Source organism: Corvus hawaiiensis, chromosome 1 (genome assembly GCF_020740725.1).
Source record: "Corvus hawaiiensis isolate bCorHaw1 chromosome 1, bCorHaw1.pri.cur, whole genome shotgun sequence".
Classification (NCBI taxonomy): Eukaryota; Metazoa; Chordata; class Aves; order Passeriformes; family Corvidae; genus Corvus; species Corvus hawaiiensis.
Window position 1 is genome coordinate 10,714,333 of NC_063213.1, and position 16,345 is coordinate 10,730,677.

At 40.8% G+C, this 16,345-nt stretch overlaps 1 protein-coding gene across 2 annotated transcripts in view; it reads right to left on the reverse strand.

Moving 5' to 3' along the window:
• The window catches only part of ADARB2 (adenosine deaminase RNA specific B2 (inactive)), a 315,112-nt gene that overhangs the window by 48,599 nt on the left and 250,168 nt on the right, over positions 1-16,345 (reverse strand). For both annotated transcript variants that reach the window (XM_048287253.1, XM_048287335.1), the window contains exon 4: positions 13,280-13,394. In XM_048287253.1, coding sequence (XP_048143210.1) covers positions 13,280-13,394 — 115 coding nt within the window. The remainder of the gene's footprint in view (positions 1-13,279; positions 13,395-16,345) is intronic.

The following is a 16,345-nucleotide window of genomic DNA, read 5'->3' on the forward strand; positions in this document are numbered from 1 at the left end:
GGAAGGTCCATGAAAAGAATCAGATTTTTGTTTTGTTCTATTTTATTTATTTACCACCGTAGGTAGAGCCTTATTTACCTCAGCACAGCAGGAGTACACCAAGAGGCAATTCCCTGCTACAGAAACCCGTGAGCCTCTCTGTCTGCCCCCGAGGACCTCCGTCAATACTCCTTCTCAGGGCAGTGAGACCAGCTGCTTCCTCCTCCTAACATTAGCATGCCCCTGGTGTGCCTCCTCCTCTCCCCCTTCACCTCGCAGTCAAAGCACCAGGCTCTGCAAATACAGAGCAAACCACCGGGGTAAGCCCTCCTGCTCTCCTGCTCTCTGGGAGCTACACCTTCCTCATCCCCCCCCAGTCAGCCCAGTACACAGTGTGATGTCTTTTATTTTTTTCAAATATTTTGGCCATAAATAAACTTAACTCTTTTTCTCCTCTCATACGAGGGTAAGCTGATGAATGCACTCAGGGTTCTCTGTAAGGTCTGGATTTACTCACAAATGAAACAGAAAGGTACCCAACACCTATCAGATGCAGCAATAATATGAACCCCTCTGATGTTTGCTGTCACAATGTCCACCTGCACAGCATAGCCAGTGTTCTTGGGGTGTTCATATTTGGGTGAACTAACTCCATATGTTGGCTTTCAGCGACATGGGGCCCCCATAGGTAGTCATGTGTGCACACAGCCTGGAGTGTTTGCCAGTCCTGGCAAGGTGCACATGTTTGCAGAACATCACTTAGATGTTACCTGGGGCTGGGAGGCAATGGCTTCCAAGAATGTGCAGAACCAGTCTGAGTGTTAAACATTAAAGATCTCCATGTATTTTCCATTTGCAGTGTAGAAAATAACCCATTCTCCTCTATGCTCAGAAATACCCAAGAGTTATGTCTCACTGCTGTGGCACTTGGAAACCCAGGTGTACATGACTTATGCATTAGCTCTGAAATATTTACACCTCACTGGGGAGCCAAATGGAGAAAGTGATCTGTGACCAACGTAGCACTGTTCAATGCTGCCTGTGAGGGCACCCAGCATGATGAGAAATACTTCCAACAACCTGACAGTTGCCTGCTGTGTTCAGGAGCATACATGCTAACAGATTGTCCTCTTGCATGCCTTATTTGGTACATACACAGAGTTGGAGGTTTATCCCCTGTGTAATGTTTGATATTATTTCCAGTGAACATGGGAGGAATTTTTCTCTGAGAACAAGACATGTGATACCTAGCTGATGAAGGCAAATTTTAGCATTGACTAATCACAGTGGCATTTTAGGCAGCATTTCCAGCTCTGGAGCCTAGATATTTGCTTCAGTGATTCAGAATTAATAGGCACTTCTGTACATTTTTCTATTTTGCATTAAAACCAGTAATTACTAGCTCTTGTTATTAATGTTTACTTCCTGTTTTATTTTTCTTGCAGAATACTTCAAATTTTCTCAAGTCATTTCTATTTACGAAAGTCGAGCTCCCTCATAAACACTGATTAATTTAACCTCAGACATGTAGCAGATCCAGACTGTGCACATCCTCAAGCCATGCCTAGGAAAGCCATGGCTTTGTGAGTGGCAGAATCCTCCATTAACAGTAACTGGCACCACCAGCCTTATGGCACCTACCCTGCTTAGGGTTGTACAGCAGGGTATGACCCTGGACAAAGACTGCTCTCCACAAGACCCATGTTCTTGCTGAGAGGAGTCAGTCTCAGGGATCCAGTGATAAAACTGCATTCAGGTTATTTGACAAACAAGGAGAAATGGGCTACATTATTATGACCTTAACTCCTGACCCCACTGATTGTCAGAGTTCATGAGGCATTTCCTGCCCTCAATGCCTTCTTGCAAAGTAATGTTTGAAGAGACATTAGGTTAAGAGTAACTAGTGAACGATTTATAACAGGCGCCTGCACTATGTTTCTATTATTTGCCTAAAGACTTCTAATAGTTTTCAATTTGAAAAGGAAATGGAGCAGGGGAAAGGAAATTGGGAAGCTGTGTCAGCATAGTGGCTGCATCCTGGCTAACACCCTGTTATTGAGAGCAGCTGAAAGAGCAGGGAGGGAATTCACTACATTTTATCTTGACAAATTCTGTCAATTAATTAATTGCATTATAAACAAAAATGTACACATAAATGGCACATTGTCTTTGATCACAGATTCAGTCCAATGATCCAGTGAGGTAATAAGCCTTTCTGGTGCTCTGCTGAAAGCCTGGGTCTAGAGGCAGGGACTCCTCTCACAGCCAAGCAGGGGGAACCTCGAGCCCCGTGATGTTCATTTTTTGTCTGCCAGTGATAGTGCAGACTTTCACGTCATAGCTGAGCTGTTGAAAATAAACTGGGTTTTATTATACGCCATTTCCAGTTTTCTGACATCAGCAGGGAGATTCATTTCAGCTGTTCTGGATAACTAGAGTTTAGATGTCCATAGCTGAGCTAATTGCTGTAGACTCTCTTTATAGTCAAAGGAGAGGAATTTTCCTAGGAGGTAGTTCATCTGGCCTAGTTTAGATATTTGCTTTATGATAGTTTGCATTACACCTCAGTATTGCCAGCTTCTCTTCATGAACTCTGAAGACCTACAGACAGCCAGCAGAAGTACAGCTTTCTACACTGTAGAGAGATGCTTTTAGTAAGATTTCTCTTCCAAGTTGAGAAATACTGATCAAAACTCCCCAAATCATAAGAGGGCAAGCAGAACAAATCTAGGGCCTTTACATTTTTTCCCCTTATGTTTAAACTTTTTGGGGTAATTTTTTTTCAGCTTTTTCCCCCCCACAACAATTAAGGAAAATTGTATCAATGTTAATGTATTCAAGGATGATCATATTGCCTTGACCTGAACTATTACACACAGAAACCAAATAGGGCCGTCTTCCCTATGTGACCTCCCAAAACACCAGGCCTGTAGCCACAGAGCTTGCAATAGAAATGATTCAGAAAGATGCTGACAGAAGAGAGAGTAAGCAAGAAAAAATATGAAGGTTTGCTCAGCAGATAAGCTGGATATGGAGAACTGGCTGACATCTTATGGACTACGGGCATGAGCTGGGCTTTTAAGTCGGTTGTGGCCATAAACACAAAATGCCTGCGCCCATCTGCTTGGAGACACAGCTCTAGCAATAAAACAAGTGAGTTTTGGCTAGTCTAGTCAATGCTTCCACTGATTTTAAAAGAGTTACTCTTCTAGTGGGCTATGATCATTAGGACCTCCCACAATAATGGATTTGTAACCCTGCATATTTATATGTTGGACAAGGAAGATCAAAATCACAAGGTAATCACAAGAGGTGTTGACTGGTACCTGCAATCAGAAAACTGAATCACACTGGCTGTATTTCAGAGAACTGCGAAATTCAGTGAGCCTAATTCACATAGAACAGGATGGAGTTTACAACTGCTTATGCCAGAATACAACTGGGATCACACTTTGGTTTCTCAGCAGCTGGCACAACACGTAGAGCAACACCAGTCAGTATGCAAGTGACTATTGCACTGCATGTTTTAGACCCTGCTAGTGATAGTGAAATCTATCTTCTTTTTCAGCTTGACACTGTGAAGACAACTCACTGCTCGAAAGATATTCATTTTAAATTAGAAAAAAATAATCAGAAAAATCAGGTTTGATTAATTAAGAAAACCCACACCTCTTTTATTGGCGACAACTTACACAAAATGCAATGCGGTAAAAAGGAAAGCCAGAAATAATGATAAGTGTAACCAGCCCTTGTGAATAATTCATGGGATACAATTTCATGTTATTTTAAATGGTGCTACTTCTCTCTCTGATAAGCAATAATTTTATTCTCTTTCTTTACCTTTTTTAACAAATCAGTCAAAAGGATTGTCTATTGTTATCTGCAAAAAAGTATATTTGGAATAATTTTCAAGGCAGCTTAATTGAGCTCTGATCACAGAGGAGGGTTGGTTTTTTTTTTAATACCCTCTACTCATAGCTGAATAAGTTCAGGTTTCCATTTCAGGTTTGTTTAGGGAAGGAAAATTTCTTGATGTTACATAGCACTGACAAGTCCTGCATTATTTTCTCTTATCTTCTTCCCTGGCAGCGCTATCGCATTCTTAGAATGGCTTTAATTTTGTAATAAGAGATAGTCAAGACATGAAAGGGCAGTGATGCTGGAAAAGCTTGCCTGAAGGGACGTGCTGTGAGCACAATCCTGCGCCCCACTGTCCCAAGGCAGATCCTTGAGCCCGTGCAGAGCCCTGTGTGCTGCCATCCCAGGAGGGGGCAATGGCCCACGGAAAATACTGCTGCCAAAGAGGCAAAGAACTCTTCTTCCTCAAAAAAAATCCAAGAAAAGGACTCATTTCTCTGGAAATTGAAACCATTGTCCCTGTATGTTAGTGCTCACATGGGGGGTAGGACCATGGTTAGAAGTGAGGGTTGTATTTACCCAGGTCCATCAGTCCATTTCCCCCACAACTTGGTGAAGCATCTACAACCCCCTCTATTCTGAGGTTTCAAGAGGAGTGAAATCGATGTATGTGCAAGGAGGGAGCTGAGGACTGAGAGGATGGTGTGTGGCATGGTGTACCTTGCTCTTCAGTTTTGATGTAGGATATGCACTCCTGACACAGAGAGCTCTGCTGTCCCCAGCTCTGCACGGAGAACAAAACCACACTCATGACTAAAAAATAAACAAAAATGTGTAGCCATAAGAGAAGAACTGTGTACAGCAGGGATGATTAACAGTATGCATATATCTATTCACAGTATGCATTTATCTGCCAGACATAAAGATTGCTGCAGATAGTTTCTTCTCTCCATTTTTTATTGTACCCCTGGTACCAACTGTGGTAATTTCAGTGACAAACAGGAACCTGGGACTTCAGTGAGCACCTTGGCTGTAACCCCTAGATCACACGGGATGTCCCAAAGAACAGCCCTGAGGTGGATGGGATCAGCTGATGTGAAGTAGCTGACTAAAACCTGTGAAGAAAGAAGTATGTTAAGGGCTTAGGAAATGGAATAGCAGAAGTCTGAGCAAAAGGCTAAGAAATAATAAAGAAGTGGCTAGCAGTGAGGTTACAGATATTTAGGGGTGTAAATGGAACACAGTCTTTGAAATACAGGAGTTGCACAAGGATTTCTTTTCCAGACATCAAACTGTGGGTTATGTGTAACTGAATATATTGTATTTCTGTGGAAAGAGAGAGTGTAGAGGGGCCTCTGAGAGCCTCATATTTTCTTCCCTCATTAATGTGTTGAGTAATCCTGCCTCTGACTGCCCTGCCTATGGACAGCTATTCTTTGCAGAGCTCTTCATCTCATCAGTGAAGGAGCAGGGACAGAGTCACAGTCCTCTCTACCCTGCTCTCTGACCCCTCTGTACTGGAAGCAAGAGCCAGGGTATTGTCTGAGAGTGGCCGTGGCTCTCCTTTCACAGCCAGGCATAGTAAATTTTGCCCAAACCCACAGGGGGTGGGGAGGGGTGGGGGAATGCACTTGTAAGCAAATTCCATATTCACTTCATCTGAAAGAAAAATCCCTTTCTGACACAAGCCCATTTTGTACTGTTTGATCACATAATGGGATGCCTGAGAAAGGATTCTTGTGCTAATCCATTTTGCAAGATATTCTTGTGCAGGTCTTTCCATTAAACCTCATTCAAAAGGTGGATTTCCAGTGCAGAAAAGAATGGTGAGGAGGCTGCCAAAGTGGATGGGAATCAGAAAACAGAGGCAAGACTGCTGGGGGGCTGCAGAGAAGAGTGACCCTGCAGGAAAGTGTACAAAAATTGAATATGCAGACTATGAACATGGTGTGCGTGTTTCTGAGTATCTGAAAGGTACAAACTCCAAGGAGAGAGGTGGGAACTAAATTTAGAGCAGCAGAACTGAGGTCCTGAGATGACATCAAAGAAAATAAAAGTCAGGCTGAATAACTGGTGAAAATTATTAACAATGAGATCCATTAGGCTAGAATGGTCTCCCAAGGTAGTGTTGAAAGTCCCATTGCTAATTGATTAATTTAAATCTAGACTGGAAAGAGCACTTGGGAACAATCTTGTGCTTGCAGGGAAACGGACTGGACGACTTAGTGGTCTCTCCCAGTTCTAATTTCTATGGTCCATTTCTTTCCTCCCCTCAGTGGACCAAAAGGATGAAATCCCATCAGCTTTGCTTCTGAGGAGTGTGGAAGGAGACAGTGCTGTGCTTGTGTGCACCAGTGCCCTTTACCTTCCCTTCCTTTCAACGTGGGCTTTGGAAATCCAGAGAGGGAGGAGGGTCAGCCAGCCCAGCCCCCTGCATGCTTCACCCCCATACCATATCCTTGAAGATTTTTAAAAAAAATCTAAATTGATAGTGGCAGAATCAAAGTTATTCGAGGATTCTTTCCCTTCATGTGAATTTGAATACTGTTTTTCTCCTCAGGAAGAGACTTTGCACATAATTCTTCATTTTAAAGCAGGACTGAACTGCACTTTCCTGCCATGTCCTGACTGCAGATATCTTTGTTTCTCTAATAAATGCTGTGCCACTGATATCTGAGAGTTAAGTAAATTGACAGGTTTAGATGCTAGTAGGATTCTTAATTGCAGTGAGAAAGAATGAAATCCTGAATATGAATTTTGGCAGGTAAGTGCAGGAGAAACTTAATTTTATGTGGGATTCTTTTTTTTTTTTAAAATCTTTGGTGTACTTACATCTAAAAACATCTTCCTTTGTGTTTTACTAGGTCAGTAAAGTGAAAGCAATGGTTGCCAAGCCTTAATTCACCAAAGAAATTTCTCCTTTTAGGATGAGATGCACTCTTGGTATTGATATTGGGACAACTTCCAGTTTGCCTTATCACAGAGCAGAATGAAAGCCTGACCTTGCCAACTCCTTGCTTGACACACTTAGGAAACAGAAGTGCCTATTTTTAATTTCCCTGTTTTATGCTAATTATTATACCCATCCTTGTGCCCAATGCAATTATATGTGACACAGAGCCAGGGCCTTGTCTGCATCCAGGTTTTCAGAGGTGTTTCAGTCAGAAAAATACTTGGAACAGCAGGAATGGAAAACTAAATCCAGATACAGTAAATGTTCAGGGAGGTAAAAAGGTTCAGTGTCTGAGAAGATATGGGAACCAGAGTAACCAGTGGGCACGGTGGGGTGCTGACGCTGCCTAGAAGCCAGCAGTACTTCACCTACAACTTCTTCAGCTGGTGAAAAACGAGGGACTCAATTCCCTTCCCATTTGGGTAATTTTCCTGTGGAAGTGTCTAAAACTGCTAATATGAAAGGGATGTTTTCTCCCCTTCTTTCTGAGCCACCAAACAGCTAAGGAGATGGAATTAGGTTAGACAATAACAGCAGTGAGAGGCTGTCTATGTGTAGTTTGGGGTGCTCACCTCCAAAAGTGAAGCTCTGGTTCTGTACTAAGTCTCAGCTGGTGCATGCATTTCTCCCTCATTTTTTATGCAAAATATATAATCTGGCTTGGAGAGTTGTCCCTGAACCTTTTTTTTTTCCTACTCTGTGCAAGGCTGCAGGATTGTATCCCATCTCATATTTTCTAAATAATCTACCTTCAACTACTTTCTGTTCCTTAGCACTGATTTAACAGAAACAATGAAGAAACACTCACTGTTGCTCTTGTAGGGGGAGTACTCGCAGTGTCTAAACCCACATTTTAAGAGAAGTGATGGCTCTGGTGGAATCACAGTTCTAACTGCAAAACCTCAAATGTCCTTTGAGCTGGAATTTGGAAACCTAGGTCTCTTGAGCTGCAGGAATATGAGATTATGCCCAGTATAGGTGCACATTACAAAATCCAGGAATAGAGTTGCAGCAGTGGAAAAGGGATGGTTTTAAGGGATTCAAAATTATTTAGAGAGAATCTGAAGATTATTAGTTTAGGGCTTATAAGCAGATGAAAACAGAATTCTGAGAAAGAGTGACGTAGATGGTTCCTAACCACGTATCTATTTACCTATTCTAAAATATTTTGAGAAAAACTGTCATCTACCGGTGCTTTGTCAACCTTGGCATACCTAGGAAGTCAATAATGTTTACAAGAATGTCAAATGACTTTGCGACATGTCCTGAAGAGCATCAGGCAGCAGTAGGTGAAGAACCTTATGACATCAAAAGGATGTCAGCAGTTTGGGCATCCAATTTTGATTTCAGAAGTTTCAATTCTCATTGAAACACGGAATCTCACTGGGACCAGGCTTTTAGAATCCGTATAGCTATGCAAATGGGATCTGAGAGCCTAAATTATTCCTGTGCCTCTTGAAGGAATCTGCTCTGGACACTAATCTGTAAATCATTCACATTTTCTCTACTGGTTTGGCTACTTGAGTGCAGCATGGGATGGAGCAGATTGATACTCTACATATGGCCTGAGTGTTCTACTATGTTCTACTGCCTTGCAACTTCCCTATTTATACTAAGGTTTAGAAACCAATTGGACATCGGTACTTCTGATTGTACTTAAACGTCAGGCTTTGTGAATCTTAATGTGACTGTAAAGATCCACAGAGACATATTGCCGACTTTACCTTTTTCTGTTATTCCACTTAGCAATGATTAAGATCCATTCCATGAGATACAAATGATAATTTCCCATCTTTTATCACAGCATGAAATTGCTATTTAGGGCTCTTTTGTCCAGTTCATCTTTATTTCATACAAGATAACTGAGAAGACCTCCTAATTTGCTTTTAACATCAAAATGATTGTCAGCCTTAAAAAAAAATAATATAGAAGAGAGAAAATTGAAGCAAGAAATCAACTCATAACCTTTTTCTATGAATGTTACACAGCTGTGAAAAGGACTGAACTTTCTTAATGCTTCATTTGTAACAGAAAGCATGACAAAAAGTTCCTATCAGTATTTAAACCGCTAAGATTTGTCAAACACAAATGGGAAAATTGTGTTTAAATAGCAGTTTCATTTTGTCCCTAATGATTATGGGAGGTTTTTTTTGCAAAGAGGACCTCAGCAATAATAGATCATCTCTTTACTGAGTGATGGGAATTCTTTACTGTGCCTGGTGATTTCAGGTAGAGCAAAGGCCAAACTCTCTGTGGTGCAAATAAACAGTGTGAATACCACCAGCCTCTAGATCACAGCACTCAGTGCATGGCTCACACCTCCCACCCTGCTCTTCCCTGCCCTGGGATTTCCTATCCCCCAGCTCCAGGGGACAGCCAGCACTGCCACACTCTCCCCTCAATGCCCTGTGTGCTGGTAAAGGCGGCTGCCCTGCCTGGTGACCTGTGGTGAGTCCACAGGGGCTCCTCCTGTCACCCCAGAACCTGTGACTCTGGGCATCGGGCCTGGAGGTACATGAGAGTGCTGTGGTTTTGCATTTATTGCCTTCTGTTAGAAAATAATAGCTTACTTGCCCTTCATTTTTTCCAATGTATCAACTGACATAACAACAACAACAACAACAATATTAAAAACTACTTCTCCCTGAAAACTTTTCAATAGAAAGATACAGCAGACCAGTGAGTCAAAATAAGATGTCCAAACTGCACCTGAGAGACAGAAGGATGGGGAGCTGGTGGGTTATCTTTCCCTGACAACAAGAAACATCAAGAAACAGCTGCTGTTGAAATGAAATATTGGTTGATCCTGGCCAAGAGCCAAACACCCACACAGCCTCTTGCTCATTCCACTCTCCTGTGGGACTGGGAAGAAACAGAAGGAAGGCAAGACTAATGGATTGATATAATGATAGCTCATGGTTGCTTGGCAAGACAAACGCCATAAACCCAATTATCTCCCCCTTCCACTCTCCCCAAGATTTTACTGCTGAGCACAGTGTCCTGTGGCAAGAAATACTCCTTCCATCAGCTGAGGACACCTGTCCTGGCTCTGTTCTCTCTCAGCCTCTTGCTCACCTCCAGCTTACATGTTGGAGATGGGAATAGGAGAGAGAGATAAAGTCTTGACACTTTGCAAGCACAGTCCAGCCAAAATGTTGGTGTTATCAACAGTGTTTTAGCCACAAATGCAAAACATGATGAGGGAAGTTAAATCCTTGCATCACATGCCTGTTGTGAGCTGATGGTTTGTGTTTGACATGGTGTTATCCAGAATGTCTTTTCCACAGGTGAACTGATGTTCTTAATTTACCATGTGTGAATTCATCATATCTTCAGAGAAATCAACAGGTCTACTGTGGGTAGTCAATGTGCAGTAAAATTAGGTCCTCATATAAATATTATGCTACAATAACAAGTATACTTATTGTTGGACTTGAATATACTCTCTGGATTATAGCTTGCTGTATGTGGAAGATTTGAATGCACTGTCTTACTTGTTAAACAATTTTTCTTAGAGTAAATCAAACAATTTTTGATAGAACAATCTTCTCTGAGTGTGTTTCAACAAAATTAGAATATGTTAGAGGACTGGCAGATTTCAAACACATTATAACATTATACATTATAACTATTAAATAATTGACTTAAACTCTTCCATCTTTTGAAACACTTAGCTCAAGATCAGTTATGCGAGTTTTTTAGTTATTATAATATTCAATATTATATTACATCAGATAAGACCACATCAGCTGGTATCTAGTGTGGTAAATTGTTCCTGCCTAGGCCAATATTTTCAAGATTATCTTGCTGTCTGCTAATCAAATGTTTTGAAAACTTACTTTCACAAAAATGCATGGAGATTTTAACTGTCATCACAATTCAGAGCAAAGCATTTCTAAATGCTTTGGACTGCCTGTTTCACTGACTAGAAATGTATTACTGCAGAACATTCTCAGTCCATCAATAAAATAATTTTCCACATTTTTTTTCTTTCTTATACATTGGAATTTGCCCCGGGTGCTCCAGCATAAGTCAGTTACAGTGCCCAAATGCAGCTCTCTATGGTTTCACCGGGAAATTGAAATGACAGAAAAAAATGTCAGAGTTCAGAGAAAGAAAACCAATCTAGCACACTTCTTTTTTGTCTGTAGAGATCTTGCATTATCTTAACAGCAGTTATCACAGAATCACATTGTGCTTTTTACCAGCTTTGCCTGAAAACTGTACAAGCACAGATAAATCTGCTTCTAGTCAGGATGACATTAAATTGAAATGAAGGTAAAAACAAATCAGTTTTTTTCACTTATGGTACTGAATGCAACAAGATATTTCCAGATTTGTTTTTGTTGACGTCATTAGTAAATTGTTTGCAGAGATTTAAGATGCCTCCTGCCAAATTTTTTGTTAAAGACACAGGGAATTGGTACCCATTTGAGTGCTTGATGTGGAAAACTCGCCTGTGCCATCTTTGAAAAGCATGTGTTGAGGTCCTTGCTACTTCTGGGAATGGTGATGAAGGAGAGACTACAAATCTACAACTTTAATACAGAAAATAATGACAGAAATGGCAGATGATTCATCTTGCCTTGTTTGGCTGAGATTCTAGTGCTGGAAAGAACTCATATCTTCCTGGAGAATGTACTAAGATAAGGCTGTGTCTAGCTTTGCATCTTCTGTGAATCACCTTATATCTGCAAGTTTCTTTTCTGGGTTCCAAAAAACCAGTGAGATATTGACAAATTGGATGGCTGACAGATTGAACAAATTCATGAGAGGGAATTCAGAATTGAAAAAGAAGCCTTGAGGGAAATAGTTTGTGAACATAAGTAAAATTATACTTTATCTTAATGCTGACTAAGATGAAATACAAAACACAAATTTGCAAAATCCCACTAAGGGCACAGGAGCCATTAAAAGAAACAAACAGCATAAGGACACTCAAACCTTCCCTAAAGGAGAGACATAGACAGCCCCAACTGCCCAGAAAGGCTAAGAAAGTCTTGAAGTACCCTTTCCTACCCCTAGCACTGCATGCACTCAGCAGCCATGACTTTGGGAATTATGACTCCTTCCAGTGGCTGTTCTCATATGGCGGGGAGCTTCAATCTGCTTCTTTGGACATGTAGAAGTAAGACTGCAGTGGTTCAATCATGTTTTATAAAGCTGGTCTAGACCTGGGCTAAAGAATGCAGGAGTAGTTCCTTGGCAAAGGAGAATGGGATGAAATTCCTACAGACATTTCTTACAATTCTTACACTGAGTAAGTGTAATTCCTTCGTCCTCTCCCCCTAAATGTGGTTAAAGCAACAGTTCTTGGCTCCTGTAGCTTAGTTTCTTATAAAAAGTATATTTAAATATTCTTCCTTGTGCTTCTGCTTGGAAAGAGCTCCTCCAAATAAACTACAGCACTTTGTTTAAATGTGATGAGAGCCACCGTCAAGAAATCTGACAATGACAAGGCAGCTGGTGTGCTGGGTCTAGTGTTCATTTTTCACATCCCAAAGTCAATCACACTTCCTTTTTATTTTCCTTCATATTGAATATGATCACTTGTTCTTCTCGCATCAGAAAGGAGATGCTCAGCACAGAAATCTTATCTGCATTTAGGCTCTGTGGTTGGAAAAGTTCCATCAGAAAATCCTGTCTCCATCCTGCTGTCTCGCAATATTCACAACTGTCCCTATTGAATCTAGCTAATGCAATTGTTGAAAGGAAGGAGTAAGACATGCCTGGATGAATTATATATGCCTTTCTCCTCTGAGCTTATCCTCTCATTTCTGTACTGGACCCACTGCTCCATGTGTCAGAGTGAAAATGAAGTTTATGGAAGCATCTCCACTGCTGACATCCTCATAAATACTAAGGTGCCCCAACTGAGGGGTGCTTGCAAAGAAAGAAAGACCATCTATGCAACAGTTTCGTCAAAGCACTAAAGATTTCCACATAGTATGTGTCAATCAGTTGTCTTAACAGGAGTGAATACCAAATTTTGGCCCTGCTGGTAAATATAAATATTTCCTGAGGCTAGAGAAGAGCAGAACTAAAATTGCATGTGCTCTGGGTTTGGTTCTTTTGACTGGAAAAGACATTTGCTTCTGTTGCCAGTCTAAAACAAAGTTTATGGTAGCCTTGTACAACAAGAACTTGGTGCTTCCAGACCTAAGAAAGTATTTAATAAATTATACTACTTTTATTGATAACTAACTCTCTCCCCCATCTGTAAGGAAATGAAAAATGAGAGAGGTCTGCATTTTGTCCTTTAAACAAAGAAACATAGCGACATATTTATGAATAAATCTTCAACTCTGTTGCCAATATTTTTTGTGTGAACTTACTTGAGGTGTAAATATTTAATGCTTATTTTCACTGCATTACTATTTATTTTTCTGTGTGGGAGTAAAGTCATCCTTCAGTATTGTGAACCAGGTAAATAATGTATTACTTAGTCATGAAAAATGCCAGAGGAAAATGAATGAGAAGATATCTTACCTTTGGTCATCACAATGCCTGCAAGAGTTTTGTGGCGTGCATGCATGGAAGTGAAATTGTCTGTCAGTTCCTGGAACTTCTGTGCAACCATTTGGTATACGGAGTCAGCAAAATCCTGAAAGAGACAGTCAGAAAGAATTTTTTCACTTCTTTGATTTAGGAACCTGGGCATTTCTGCAGATTAGTCACCTGATGTCAGCTGCTGAGAGGTCCACTTTAGAATTAAACACCATCTATCTGAGAAAAGATAAAATGACTATCCCTCCTTCGACTTCCTACATCACCCTCAGAAATGGCAAAACTAACTGCATGAAAGCTAAGAGACCCATATTGACTAGGACTGGGGGTAAAGGGAGAAGATTTCAAGGCTGAACTTTTTCCCTGTCTCTTAAGACATTGGTCCAGGACCAGTTCACAGGAACTTAGCACTTTATTATAGTAAGCTAAAGAGGTGCACGTGTCATACAAAACTACTTCTCTGAGCCCACTGAAAATTTCCACTAGCCCACTGAAGACTGAGAGCTGAGGCCTGATTTATTGGTAAAAACCACCTATTTCTGCATTAAAAGTGAGCTTTTAATGACTCACAGCTACTAAGGCAAAGCAATCAGCTCAGGAATCTGTCAGAGGAGCACCATGATCTGTCCTGCATCTACCTTGACAGCCACTGGGACGATAGGGAATCTCTACTTCCATATCCTACCAAAGATGTTGCTTGCAGTTCATGGGTGTGCAGTAGTCTGGGAGGGACTGGTCTGCCATGTCTCCTCCTGAGCATGGCAATGTTTTTGGAAGGTCAAATTTTCCCATGGACTGGGCACTGGAGAATATGTGGTCTGAGCCCTCAGGTATGAGTGAGTCCAATCACCAGGGAGAGCCTTGGGAAGCTGGTTGCTAAAACAGCTAAAAAGGTCTAAAAAGTGAATTCTTCAGACTGTGCTTGGATGGGCATAAACCTAAACCAGCTCTGGTGCTCCTGAGAACACCACGACTTGGAATGATTCCCTGCTGCAATGTTTGGTATCTTTTCATTTACTTAATCTCTGCACTTTGTTTTGCACTGAGCCTCCCAAGCATACATTAGAGATAAGTCAGTGGAACACTCCTTGTGAGCATGACTTATTCCTAAAGTGCTTTGCAAGTCTGAACATAAAAAAGTAATATTCAAAGGATTTTTTTTTTTCAGCCATATGATTTCTTGTAGGGAACCAAGCTGTAACTACAAATCCTTCTGGAAGCAGCTCCTCGGAGCTGGAGCTTACTCTGGGGTGCTGACAGAGACCTACTGGCATTCTGAAATCTGGTTAGCCCCAAGTCATTGTGCCTTTGTTAGGAAAAGTACCAAACAACAAGTCCATTTTTACTTCTGGTGTTGGGATATGCTACCTGGGGGAGGTCCTGGTAAAACAGGCCCCCTTTAATTCACCTGGTTTCATTAAATGTGTTCATGGCACCCATGGAGGAGAGGCTGAGTCTGATAAAGAACTTCCCTCATCCTGGAATATCCATAGCCACGTGGAAAGAAGGAAATATATTTAAGAAGATCATATTCATGCTTTTCCTCTCCAAACTGTTAATGGTGATGAAAACATGTTGGTGAAAAACAGTATTTTAAATTGGGAGAACACACAGCTATTTTTCAGAGGAAAGCAGGTTCTAACTCACAAATATCAGTAATGTTACTGCCATTAAGTGCCTCTGCAGGCTGTACACCATATGTTTCTACAGTTTGTTGTGGAAATTCAGCTTAATTTTAAAACATTATTATGGTAAGTATAAAAAAATCTAATTAAATAAAACATAACAACAATTAAGCAAACCCCTTTTCATAAAACCCAGAATATTTTCCTGTGTACAATCCTTGTAAATGACTGCAATTTGCTCAAATACATAGAGGATAGGATTTCTTCAACACAATAATTTTTCTTTGTTTCGCTAAGCCTAAGGTACTGTTCTGGGAACAAATCATTTGCCCAAAACACAGTTTAATACAAGACAGAATAAAATATGCTGTCTTGTTGCAGAAGAAGAAAAGAGTCATATAAAGCCTTTCTGAGAGATTGCATGCAAAATTCCACACTAGAATTAGATGAAAACTAAGAAAAATTATCAAGAACAGTTTGACAGTTCCTAAATGGAATTTCACTTTCATTGCATTTAAACCTCTTCTAATCTAATTGTCCACAATCACCATGTGAGCGAGGTACTGCTCATACAGTGCTTCTGAAGGATGAATTTTGGGTCAATTCTCATTTGTCAAGCATCAAGGCACCCTTGTGATATAAACACAATTATAGTCGCTTTACAGATGAATGAGTGAAGGCACTAAAAGGGTGAGGGACCGGTCCAGGGGAATAGCACAGAGCCGGGCACAGCCAGGTGTTCTGATTTCCTGATGCTCTGGTTAAGTGCTCAGTGCTGGAACACTGCCTGTCTTTCATAATATGAAAGTTTGTTTCTCAACTCGTTTTCCCTGCTGAAGAGTGACTTCATCCATAACAGAAAACTAAAGTGTATTTGCAGAACTGATATAACAGGGCCCCATATGGTGGACTGAAAATCTGATCAGCTTTATTTAGACTAGAAAGACGGGGGGGGAGGGGGGGGAGAAGTATCTCAATAAAAATATCTGCATCATAATTTAAAAAAGAATCAAATCATAAATTTCATCTGCTGCAGTACTGCAGTCCAATCCATGCCTGCATTTCTAGTGTACCCTCCAAATCTGCATCCCAGGGCATTTTGCGCTCATTAAGAGTTAATTAGCTCAGAGGCACATACAATTCCTAAAAGAATAATTTTAAAAATGCTAAACTGAACAAATAACTTTTAACTTTGGATTTAGAAATTCCCCATAGTCGGAGCTTTCTTTACTTCATTTGGCAGTAGGTTCCAAAGCCAGAGAGCAAAGAGACTCACTAAAGGCAAAATAACGACATGACTTCAGATAACATTTAAGGACGATAAGAAATTCAGCATTTGCTGATCTCAAGGAGTGACCTGGGATATTAAAGAACAGCAAATCCATTAAATATGAAGCCTCTTAGCTAGAATAAGTCAGGCGAA